Raw genomic sequence first — 13,052 nt, 5'->3', positions numbered from 1 at the left:
TGTTGCAGAGTTTTCATTTGCTATTGAATTTAAGTTGGTATAAATGCAAATTAGAGTGTTATAACTTTAGGATGTTCAATGTAATCTCCATGGTAATCACAAAGAAGATAGCTATAGAATATACACAAAAGGAAATGAGAGAGGAGTTTAAAAGTTTCATCATAAAAAAGTCGTTAATGCAGGAGACAAGGGACAAAAAAGCTAGAAGGCATATAGAAAACAAATAGCAAAATGCAGAAATAAGTCCCTCCTTATCAGAAATTACCCTAAATGTAAATGGATTAAATTCTTCAGTCAAAGACAGACTGGCAGAATAGATTAAGAAAAAAACACAACATGATCCCACTATATACTGCCTTAGATCGAAGAACACAAATAAATAGAAAACAAAAGGATGGAAAAAGATATTCCATTGCAAATAGTAACCATAGAGAGCAGGAGTGGCTCTACTGATATCACACAAAGTAGACTTTAGTCAAAAGAAGCTTACAAGAGACAAAGATACCATATATTAATAAAAGATTCAATACAGCAAAAGATATAGGAATCATAAGTATTTATGCACCTAATCATAGACCATCAAAATATATGAAGCAAAAATTGGTAGAATTGAAGGTAGAAATACACAGTTGTAATAATAGTTTGAGACTTCAACCCTCCACTCTCAATAGTGGGTAAGACAACTAGACTAGACAAGAAGATAAGCAAGGAACTGGAGGACTTGAACAGCACAATAAACCAACTAGATCTAACTGACATACAGAATATGCTACCCAACAAGAGTATTCCTTTTTTTCAAGTGCACGTGACATATTCTCCAGGATATACCATATATTAGGTCACAAATTAAGTCTCAACAGATTTGAAAGATATCATACAAAATGTCTTCTCCAAGCACAATGGAAAACTAGAGAATTCACAGATATGTGGGAGTTATATGACATAACAGCCAGTGGATCAAGGGAGAAACCACAGGGGAAATGAGAAAATACATAGAGATGAATAAAAATGAAAATACAACATACCAAAACTTTTGGAACAGTGAGGGAAATATATAGCTATAAATGCTTACATTAAAAAAGAAAGATCTCAAATCAACAACCTAACTTTATGCCTTAAGGAGCTAGAAGAAGAAGAACAAACTAAACTCAAAGCTAGCAGAAATAAGGAAATAATAAAGATTAGAATGAGGTAGATAAAGAATAGAAAGACGATAGAGAAAATCAACAAAACCAAGGGTTAACTCTTCAGAAAACTTAATAAAATTGACAAATCTTTAGCTAGACTGACTAATTAAAAAAACCCCTCAAATTACTAAAATCGGAAACAAAAGTGGGGGCATGACCACCAATCCTACAGAAGTAAGAAGGATTGTAAGAGAATACTGTGAACTATTGTACACCAACAGATGGGATAACCTAGCTAAACTGGAAGAATTCCTAAAAACACAAAACTTACCAAGACTTAATCACAAAGATGTAGAAAATCTGAACAGACTCATAACTAGTAAGGAGATTGAGTCAGTAATCAAAAGTCTCCTGACAAAGAAAAGCCCTGGACCTGACAGCTTCACTGGTGAATATTATCAAACATTTAAAGGAACTCTAACTAACCAATCCTCCTCAAACTCTTCCAGGAAACTGAAGAGGAGAGAACACTTCCTAACTCTTTCTATGAGGCCAGCATTTCCCTTATACCAAAGCCAGATAAAGACACTACAAGAAAAGAAAACTACAGTTCCTTATGAATAAGAAAACAGTCTCCCTTATGAATATTATTGCAAAAATCCTCAACAAAATGCTAGCAAACAAAAATCAGATTATACATCATGATAAAATGAGATTTAGGGCTGGCCTGGTGGTGCAGCGGTTAAGTGCACACGTTCCACTTCAGCAGCCCGGGTTTCTCTGGTTTGGATCCTGGGTGTGGACATGGCACTGCTTGGCAAGGCATGCTGTGGTAGGTGTCCTACATGTAAAGTAGAGGAAGATGGGCATGGATGTTAGCTCAGGGCCAGTCCTTCTCAGCAAAAAGAGGAGGATTGGCAGCAGTTATCTCAGGGCTAATGTTCCTCAAAAAAAAAAAAAGGGATTTATTCCTGAAATGCAAGGATGGGTCAACATATAAAACTCAATGTAATACACCATATTAACCAGATGAAGAAAAAAACCCACATGATCATCTCAATTGATGCAGAAAAAACATTTGATAAAATTCAACAGATTTTCATGATAAAAAACACTCAAACTAGGAATAGAAGGAAACTACCTTGATATCCTGAAAGCTATATATGAAAAACCCATAGCAAACATAATACTCAATGGTGAAAGACTGAACGCTTCTCCTCTACCATCAGGCACAAGGCAAGGATGCCTGCTTTCACTACTTCTATTGAGCATAGTAGTGGAAGTCCTAGCTAGAGCAATTAGGCAAGAAAAAGAAAAGGCATCCAAATAGGAAAGGAAGAAGTAAATTATCTGTTCACAGACGACATGAGCTTATATGTAGAAAACCTTAAAATTCCATAAAGAAAATCTTAGAACAAATAACATAATTCAGCAGAGTAGTAGAATGTAAACCAACACACAAATCAGCTGTGTTTCTGTACAGTAGTCCCCCCTTATCCACAGTTTTGCTTTCTGTGGTATCAGGTGCTCACAGTCAACCAGTCTGAAAATACAGTACCAGTACAGTAAGACATTTTGAGAGAGAGACCACATTCGTGTATTTTTTATTACATTATATTATAATTTTTCTGTTTTATTATTGTTAATCTCTTACTGTGCCTAATTTATAAATCAGACTTTATCATAGGTATGTGTGTGTGGAGAAAAACATAGCATATATAACGGTTCAGTACTATCTGCAGTTTCTGGCATCCACTGGGGGTCTTGGAACATATCCCTGGTAGTTAAGGGGGGACTACTGTACCTAACAATGAGCAATCCAAACAGGAAATTAAGAAGACCAATCCATGTACAATAGCATCCAAAGGAATAAAATAATTAGGGATTAACTTAATCAAGGAGGTCAAAGACTTGTACACTAAAAACTATAAAACATTGGTGAAAGAAATTAAAGAAGCTCTAAATAAATGGAAAGACACTCATGTTCATGGATTATAAGACTTATTATTAAGATGTTAGTACTACCCAAAGCAATCTATAAATTCAGTGCAACCTCTAGCAATATCCTAACATTTTTCCTTGCAGAAATAGAGAAATCCATCCTAAAATTGGTATGGAATCTCAAAAGACCCTGAATAGCCAAAAGAATCTTGAAAAAGAAAAGCAAAGTTGGAGGGCTCACACTTCCTGATTTAAAAATATACGGCAAATCTATAGTAATCAAAATACTGTCGTACTAGCATAAAGACAAACATACAGACCAATGGAATAGAACAGAGACCCCATAAATAAACCCTGACACGTATGGTCAAGTGATTTTCAACAAAGGTGCCAAGACGATTCAATGGAGAAGTGACAGTCTTTTCAACAAATGGTGCTGGGAAAACTGGATATCCACATGCGAAAGAATGAAGTTTTACCCTTTCCTAACAGTATATTAAAAAAACTAACTCAAAATGGATCAAAGACCTGAACATAAGAGCTGAAACTATAAAATTTTTAAAAGAAAACATATGGGAAAAGCGTCATTGGATTTGGCAATGGTTTCTTGGGTATAAGTTGTACCAAAGGCATAGGTAGCAAAAGAAAAAATAGACAAAGTTGACTTCATTAAATGTAAAAACTTTTGTGCATCAAAGGACGCTATCAACAGAGTGAAAAGGCAACTCACAGAATGGGAGAAAATATTTGCAAATTACATATCCGATAATATCCAAAATATATATAGAACTTCTAAAATTCAACAAGAAAAAACAAAAATGGACAAAGGACTTGAATACACATTTCTCCAAAGAAGATATGCCAGTGGCCAATAAGCACAAGAAAAGATGTTCAGCATCACTAATCATTAGGGAAATGCAAATCCAAACCAAAATGAGCTACCGCTTCACTCTCATTAGGATGCTATTTTTTTTTTTTAAAAAGTAAAATAACAAGTGTTGGTGAGGATGGGGAGAAATGGGAACCTTTGTGCACTGTTGTTGGGACTGTAAAATGGTGCAGTTCCTATGGAAAACAGTGTGGTGGTTCTTCAAAAAGTGAAAATAGGATTATCATATGATCCGGTAATTCCACAGTAATTCCAGCTATATATCCCAAAGAAGTGAAAGCAGTGTTGTGAACAGATATTTGTACACACATGTTCATAGGAGCGTCATCCATAATAGCCAAAAGGAGGAAACAACCGAAGTGCCTATCGAAAGATGAACGGGTATGCAGAATATGCTCTTTCCATACAGGAGAATATTATTCAGCCTTAAAAAGGAAGGAAATTCTGACACATGCTATAAGACAGATGAACCTTGAGGACATTTGTCACGAAAGTACAAATACTATATGAATACTGTGTGATGCTATTTGTATGAGTTGCATGGAGTAGTCAGATTGACAGAGATGGAAAGTGGAATGGTGGTTTGCAGAGGCTGGAGGGAGGAGGGAATGGACAGTTAGTGTTTAATGGGTGCAGAGTTTCAATTAGGGAAGATGAAAAAGTTCTAAAGCTGGGTGGTGGTGATGGCTGCACAACAATGTAATGCCTCTAAAGTGTACAATTAAAAATGTGAAAAATGATAAATTTCGTATTATGCATATTTAACACAATTTAAAAAAACCCACCCCACTTATTAGCTGTCTTTTCACCATCCGTAAATTCATCAAGGTAGGACTATGTGTACACCTTCACCATTATTTACCCAGTGCCTGTTACATGTGCAGGAGATGATCGAAAAATATTCGTGGAATCTGTGAACTCGTAAATGAGTAACTAATGCCATCTACCAACATCTTTTGCAATGGATTTAGTGCTGAAGTCGTGTAAACACTGGCTTTCCTTTTTGAATTCCTTGATTAACTTACTTCTGAAAAGCCTTTTGTATTCCAAGCATCTCACACAGATGTGGTGTCCTAAACTCTGGTAGAAAGTGTTTCTACATAAATGTAATTACATATTTACACCTCCCACACAGCCCCCTGTGCTATGGGTGGTCTCCTTCAGCCCCTCTCAGCTCACATCTTGTCCTTCAAGGAGGATGTATCAAGATGCAGAAGATAAAACAAGCATGATGAGAAAGAACTGTACTGAGAGAACAGCTGGCTGCTGTGATCGGCTTCACCTCTGAGCCCTGTTCCATTAGACTTCAGAGTTGGTGAAGAAATGGCTGCTGTGAGAGCAGAAACATTTTGGTCGTTTTTGAGGACTTGCTAAGCAAGGAAGAGGTACCAAAAAACTCTAGCATCATGCCGAGTGGTCCTATTTTCAAACAGGGACGAAAGGAGTTTTGTAAACCATGGAGCAGTGAGCTTGGTTCTTGCATCAGTCAGGGCTTTTGATTAGAGACTGAATCTGGGCTAACTGAAGTAGAAAAGGAATCATATTTTTGGAGGTGTATGTGGAATTAAAAGGAAGGCTGGGTTACCAGGCTCAGAATTTGGGGGAGTGTTTGGGGCAGAGGCCTTTGGGAGGCCAGGCAGCAGAAGAGAGCAAGTCCAAGGTATGGCCAGGAGTGTGGGCTCATCTTGCACTGCTGGACCTCCTGCTGCTTCTGTATCCTGGGAACATCTCCCCACTACCCTGCCCCTCCTTCAGGCATCAGGGCCCTAGGTGGGTGCCTAGGAACTGGCCTGCTCCAGGGCTGCTGTGGCAGGCCAGAATGAGGCCGGTACCTCCTTCAATTTCTATAGTGGGAAGAGGGTCCCTGCTTTTTTTCAGAGTTCACCCTGTGGGGGAATTTTCCCCAGTGAAAACAGCAATAGATGCTGTTTAGCTAAGAAAGAAAAAGAATCCCAGCAAAGTGTCTAGCCACTGTACAGGCTAGAGTATAAGTGGTTCGCTCACATGACGTGTGATCCTATAATTCCACTCCTGGGTGTAGACACAAATGAATTGAAAGCAGTGTCTCTAAGAGATATGTGTACATCCGTGTTCATGACAGCATTATTCACAACAGCCAGAGGAGGAGGCAACTCAAGTGTGCATTGAAAGATGAACAGATACACAAAATGGAATACACAATGGAATATTATTCAGCTTTAAAAAGGAGAGAAATTCTGACACATGTTCCAACATGGATTACCTTGAGAACATTCTGCTAAGTGGAATAAACCAGTCACAAAAAGACAAGTACTTATGATTCCACTTATAAGAGGTGCCTAGAGTAGTCGAGTTCAGAGAGACAGAAAGGAGAGTGGTGGCTGCCAGGCTCTGCAGGGAGGAGAGAATAAGTTGTGTAATGACTACACGTACAGTTTTGCAAGATGAAAAGGGTTCCATGGATGTGAGCACAATAATGTGAAGGTATTTAACACTACTGAACTGCATACTTAAAAATGGTTAAGATGGTAAATTTTGTTATTTGTATTTTACTGCAATTAAAAATAAAAATTAGAAAGCGGTTCACTCACTGATTCCAGTCAGCTGTATTGACTGGGCCCCTGACGTGTGCCAGGGACTCTTCTAGGGCCTGCGGATAGAGTAGGGACCACCGTGACAGGTCTCATCCTCGTGGAGCTCATGCAGTGGGACTGACTGACAGTGCTCAACACACAAATCAGTAAGATTTGTGTGCAGATTTTATAAACTGCTATGCAAAAATCCAGGTGATAGCAAATGACTGAGGCGTCCCGGGACACCTCTGTGAGGAGTGACCTTCCACTTAGAAGGGAAGGCATTAAGAAGCCAGCCACTGGGGGTCAGTCTGGTGTTTGGGAGAGGCACAGAAAGAGGCTGATCCTGGTGGGTGATGGGGAGGGTGGGGGTGTGATGAGAGGTGCACCAGCCAGCCAGCCTCGCAGGCTGGTACACTAGGCATGGAGGGTGGGCCCTGCAGGCTGGTACGCTAGGCACGGAGGGTGGGCCCTGCGGGCTGGTACGCTAGGCACGGAGGGTGGACCCTGCGGGCTGGTACGCTAGGCACGGAGGGTGGGCCCTGCGGGCTGGTACGCTAGGCACGGAGGGTGGGCCCTGCGGGCTGGTACGCTAGGCACGGAGGGTGGGCCCTGCGGGCTGGTACGCTAGGCACGGAGGGTGGGCCCTGCGGGCTGGTATGCCAGAGCATGGAGGGTGGGCTTAGCTGCATGTGCAACAGGAAGCTGCTGCAAGGTTTAAGCAGAAGAGTGGCCTGTACTGATTTGTGCTATATAAGATCCTTCTGCCTGGCTCTTGTCCAGGGAAATGGAATCCAGCTCCGGGCTCTGTGTCCCTGGCACACTGCTCACCTGCACACATACACGCGGACAGAAAAGCCTCCGCCAGGCCAGGTCTTCCAGCAGGAGGCGAGCCGCAGGGGGTGCTCTGGATTCGGCTCTTGTTTTTCAAAATGTGCTGTCGTGCCTTTTTACCTACATAACTTGATTTTCCTTTGTTTGGGGGTGGTGGTGACACAAGAGCAGGAATCTTTTAAAGAACAAATTGCAGACGGAAACAGGTGGTGCTGACACTAGAAACCCTGGGTTTGAGCAGCCAAATTGGAAAATGGGGCCACTTGACAGAGCTTTGGTTGTTTTTAGCTTCCTTAACAACCATGGAGTGGAATGAAAACCTGGGACGTTCCAGGCAAGTTCTGCTTGGAGGAAACATGACATTAATTTTACTCAATTATCATTCGAAACAGACAGCAAGCCTCTCTCTGGTGACCAGAGACACTGGCAAGGTGTTAGAGCACTCCTTGGTTCTCATACCGGGCAGCCGTCAGCGGGAAACTGCTGGGGGCTTGTTAAATGCAGATGGCCGGGTCCACCTGCAGGGTCTCTGATTCAGTGGGTCTGAGCTGGGCTCCAGAATGTCCATTTCCAACAAGTGCCCAAGCGATATTGGTGCTGCTGCTTCAGGGACCCCTCTGAGTGGCACTGTGCTAGAGAACATCGCCCCCTGCTGTGTGGGGGTCTGAATGGCACTGTATGTGCTGCGCGAGTGTCATCTGCAGTCCTGGTCTGTCCTGGGGAGGCCTTGAGTCACGTAGGTAGGTGGTGCTTCTGTGAAAACCCTGCTTGGTGTTGGGAACAGCTCCTCCCCATGTGCCCCCATCCCTGCTCCTTCTCTGGTTCCTCTCTACCCCTCTCTGACTGTGTCCCCAGGTCACCCAGCCAGGACAGCCACAGTGTGCTGCTGATAGAGCGTCCACTCAGCTTGACCCCTAGGCTGCCAAGGAAATGTGACAAAGTAGCTAGGGATCTGAACATTTGCCAGGACACAGCCAGAGCTGGATGCCGGAGACAGAATTTCCAGACAGTTGGCTGTGCTGTCCCCTGCCCAGCCAGGTGTCTCCCTAAGCATCAGATGGCTGCCACCTCGAGACTTCTCCTGAGTGTGAATTTCCATGGGAAAAAAAGGTGGGGAGACTTTGCTACATGTCTTTGAGGCCTGCGGCTTTGTGTTTTATGGCTGTCGTCGGATTTTCGTCTGGCTGGCCTGGCTTGGCGCTGGGCCTTGAGGGAGGTCCTGTATGTCTGCCCTGCCTTGCTCCCTGTGGAGCTTTCTGGGAGCATGGTACAGCTCACATCAGGTGACAAGGCACTGTAGCCATGGTCAGGCTCCCATACCTGCTTTCCCAGTTACACATCAGGGTCCATGCCTTCCTACAAGCTTACCAGAGAACGTTGTTGAGAGCATGAAGCTTTTTTTGTGTGTTAATTTTAAAATTTTTATTTTGGTAACATACGCAAAACAAAATTTACCATCTTAGTCATTTATAAGTGTATGTTTCAGTATCGTTAAGTATATTCACATTGTTGTGCCATCAATCTTTAGAACTTTGTCATCTTGCAAAACTAAAACTATACACATTAAACAACTCCCCATCTTCCCCTCCTTCCTAGCCCCTGGAGCATGAAGCTTCTGCTCCCCCTCTATCTCACGTCTTTTTTTGTGCATTTGCTCCAAGGGAAATGACTGAGCCTTTGGGGTAGTGGTGTATGAAATGCGTGAAAGTGTCATCAGCCCAGTGAGGAGAAAATGGGAGATTCTGGCAGGGGAGTTTTTTCCTGTACTTTTGTTCATCCTGAAACTTGCATCATTCCATGCAGCTTCTTTATGCTTCTTTGATGTGGCATGTCAGAATGCCACTGAGAATTGCTTAACTATGTTACTTCTTTAAACCTACAATATTTTTTAATGTCTTTGGCTGGTGTCAACATTACAGGCAATGTGTAGGTTGCACCATGAAACCCTGTGCGACTTGAATTTTCTCCCTCCCAACTTCAAGTTTTCGTTCTTCCTAATTCTCATGTTTTGAATTGAGGTTTTCCAGTTTGGGCCCAATCCTAATGCTGAATATTTCTGGAAAAATTTGAATTATAGCCATTGGGTGGTTCTCAAAATATCAAAACAAGGAAAAAATTATGTGCTTTCCCCTTTTTCACCCAGGTTTGGGGATAGATAATTAAGACATGACTTCAGAATTGGCCTATGGATGGTCTAGTGTTAAAAAAACAAAAAACAAGACTGCTGTTTTGTTCTTGAGGGAAAAAATTGGGGGAAGAAAAAGTGAGAACAGAACAACTGAATGTGTTCTGGTTTTCCTCGTGGGAAAGAATATTCCATTACATAAAGATTTTGTTTTGCTTTAATAATGGTTTTTAAAGAGTGAAATGCAAGCAATGACACAGTTAATTCCTTTGTCGCACAGATGCTCACACACTGTGCGTGCCTGGCTTCTGACGCTTGTGTGCCAGACACGGTGTCCAGCTTCACGTGGCCTGAATTAACCGTGGCTGTGCCCTCTGCTGTGGTTGTTGCTTTATGTTGCTGCTGGTGTACGGGTGAACACAGCACCAACTGGGAAAAGTTTTAATGTTCCCACTGGAAAATCCTCCCTCTAGATTATGTCTATCAGAAAAAAACAAGTAGAATATTCAAAACCAAGTGAAATAAGTCAGACAGAGAAAAATAGATACTGTATCATCTCATTTATGTGTGGCATCTAAAAAACAGAACTCATGGATACAGAGAACAGACTGGTGGTTACCAGAGGCGGGAAGTAGGGAAATGAGTGAAAGTGGGGGTCGGTCAAAAGGTATAAACTTCCAGTTATAAGATAAGTCCTGGAGATGTAATGTATAGCATGATGACTATAGTTAGCAATACTGTATCATATATTTGAAAGTTAAGAGAGTAGATCTGAAAAGTTCTTATCACAAGAAAAAGAACTGCAACTATGTGAGGATGTGAACTAGACCTATTGTGGTAAACATTTTGGGATCTATCTGTCTCAAAACATCATGTTGTACACCTCAAACTAACACAATGTTATATGTCAGTTATATCTCAATAAAACTGGAAAAAACAAACAAAAAACCGGGACATAATGAAACGTATAAAAGTATTGCCTCAATAAAAATAAAAGAATATTCAAAAGGTTCTCATCCTTGTTGCTCTATATCTTACTCTACCACCTTCATCAGCTTCCCCAACGTACCTCCCTGCCTCCTGCTTTCTCCATATTATGGAAAAGGAGATCGGGCGGGTGATAATGACTTGAGGGTCCTCAAATCCAGTGGGCTTTTTTTCCATCTGCATCAACTTTGATTCCTCTGCCTTATTTGAGGTTTTCTCTTTCTTCCCCTCAAAACGCTTTCCTTTGGTTTCTTGATATTGAGATCCTTATAATTAAGTTCCTCCAACGAGAGGTGCAAAACTGAGAGAGACATAGCCTTTTCTGTTGCTTTAACTTTTTATCTCAATGACAAACTTTGGTTAGAATGAGGACTTAAAGGACTAAAGAAAGAAAATGGTCTTTTTGACTGGACGAGGCTAGATTTGAAATGGGGTCATCATTATTACTGGCCGTGGGTCTTGAGCAGGTGGCTTTATTTCGATGAGTCCAGGGCAGTGGAGATACCAACCTTAACAGATTATGATGACTGTTAGAGATGATACAGACTGACGCACATGATACGGACTGTGGCAGATGGCCACAGGCACTGACCCCCTCCCTCCCCTTCAGAAAAATCCCCTTCAGTCTCCTGCGTAAAAGCCCAGAATGAAAGGTTTGAGGTTTCTGCCAGAATCATTTACCATCCGTTCCTTTTTTTCAGAACCTCCTGTCTTATACCTTTTTTTTAAACAACTGATTCCAGCTTAGCTTTATGTGTATGTATATGTATGTATGCATACATGTGTGTGTGATTTGAGAGTTTTCTATCTTATACATATTTCTTTTGGGGAATTCATATTTATGGGAGTTTTTTGGTCTGAAAAGGCCTTTTAAATAAAATCTGGATTATATTTCTCACATATGTGTGATTTTTTGTTCCAATAAGACTTTATCTATGAACACTGTAACTTGAATTTCACATAATTATTCCTCCTTTAGATTTTTTTGGGTACTGGAAGAGCATAAGCTGTTTTTTAATATTAATTTTTAATTAATATTTTTAATGAATAGAATTTATATTTATGATTTACTTATAAATTTGTATTCATTTATATTTTATTTTAGAACAGGTAGTACAGAGAATTCACATATACAGTTTCTTCCATTACTGACATCTTACCTTAGTATGGTATGCTTGTTATAACTAATGGACCAATATCAAATAACTAAAGTCCATAGTTTATTCAGATGTCCTTAGTTTTTACCTAATATCTTTTCTTTGCTCTAGGATCCCATCCAGGATACCAATGTACTTTTAAAAATTTTTATATTTACGTCTTTATCTATTTCTTTTTTCTTTCTTGATAGGTATACAATATGTTTCAGCACCAAAGTCTTGGAATTAAAGTTAACATTCAAGTTACCAAGCTGGTCCTGCTACGACAACGTCCTGTAAGTCCTCATCGGCACCCTTCAGAGCACATAGAGGACGTATCTGGTCTTAGCTTCCTAGTTGCTGTTGAGTGCTGAGGAGGTGTCCAGGTGGTTGTCTGTCTTATCTGTGCTCCCTGGCTTTGCAGATGGCAACAGTGTGCCCTGGGCCAGGTGCCAGATGTTGGGGGAGAGGAAGGAAGGTACCATTACTGAAAGTTTGGTGTGCATATAATCTGCTCAGAATCTCAAGGGAACCCTGAGCAATGGGCCCATGTGTATCCCTCCTTCAGTACTGGCATGTCTCACATATGTGCAAAGACTTGATGGTAAGATCTTCGGACCCATGGCTACCCTTCTGGAGCTATACCTGAGCTTCAGGCCAGATTTGGATTCACTGTAGCATCATTTTCTGGTCTTTTGATTGAGTGCATTCCCACAAGACAATGTTACCTGCAGAGTCAAGCAGTGAATGTGAGAATGAGGGACCGATGCTTGGTTGGGTACACTGTTCAGTTGCCAGAAAGAAGAATGCTTTTCTTTAATAACGTAGTCTTCATTTGAACTTACAAATAAGGTCCCTGATGGCCTTTCTCTGAGTCTCTGCATCCATCTACCAGCACTAAGTTTGTGTTGCGGGGGAGCACATCAGTGAATGATATCCCTTTGAGCAGCTGTCTCCACCTTAGGGTCCACATTGTAGTCTGAACATAAGCTCTGGCTTCCCTGGGTGTTTGCTTCTTTAACTGCGCCCTGATTTCTTTTAGGCCAAGTTGTCCATTGGGCATCATGGCGAGCGGTCCCTGGAGAGCTTCTGTCACTGGCAGAATGAGGAATATGGAGGTGCCCGGTACCTCGGCAACAATCAGGTTCCAGGAGGGAAGGACGATACGCCCCCGGTGGATGCCGCTGTATTTGTGACCAGGTAAAGCAGGGTTTGGCCTGTAGCTGAAAACGTGAGAGGGAAAAGACATTTCCCATTGGAGAAGAGAGAGGGCAATTTGCTAGGAATTCAGGCTTGGAAGTCAGACCTTGGGTCGCCTGTCTGAGCCTTGGTTTCCTCATCAGTAAAATGGGGATAAATGATAGTACCTACCTCCGAGGTGTGAGGATTAAATGAGCATGAGAAGCACTTTTCATAGTGCCTGGCCCAAAGGACACAATAAGTATTAGCCATTATTGTTGT

At 41.5% G+C, this 13,052-nt stretch overlaps 1 protein-coding gene across 11 annotated transcripts in view; it reads left to right on the top strand.

Moving 5' to 3' along the window:
* Positions 1-13,052, top strand: part of ADAMTS17 (ADAM metallopeptidase with thrombospondin type 1 motif 17) — a 338,906-nt gene that overhangs the window by 71,286 nt on the left and 254,568 nt on the right. For all 11 annotated transcript variants that reach the window (XM_070620387.1, XM_070620368.1, XM_070620376.1 and 8 more), the window contains exons 5-6: positions 11,804-11,887; positions 12,634-12,791. In XM_070620387.1, coding sequence (XP_070476488.1) covers positions 11,804-11,887; positions 12,634-12,791 — 242 coding nt within the window. The remainder of the gene's footprint in view (positions 1-11,803; positions 11,888-12,633; positions 12,792-13,052) is intronic.

The sequence above is a fragment of the Equus przewalskii genome, chromosome 1 (assembly GCF_037783145.1).
Source record: "Equus przewalskii isolate Varuska chromosome 1, EquPr2, whole genome shotgun sequence".
Taxonomy (NCBI): domain Eukaryota; kingdom Metazoa; phylum Chordata; class Mammalia; order Perissodactyla; family Equidae; genus Equus; species Equus przewalskii.
Note: the sequence above shows the minus strand (reverse complement) of the source record. Positions and strands in the feature narration are given on the sequence as shown.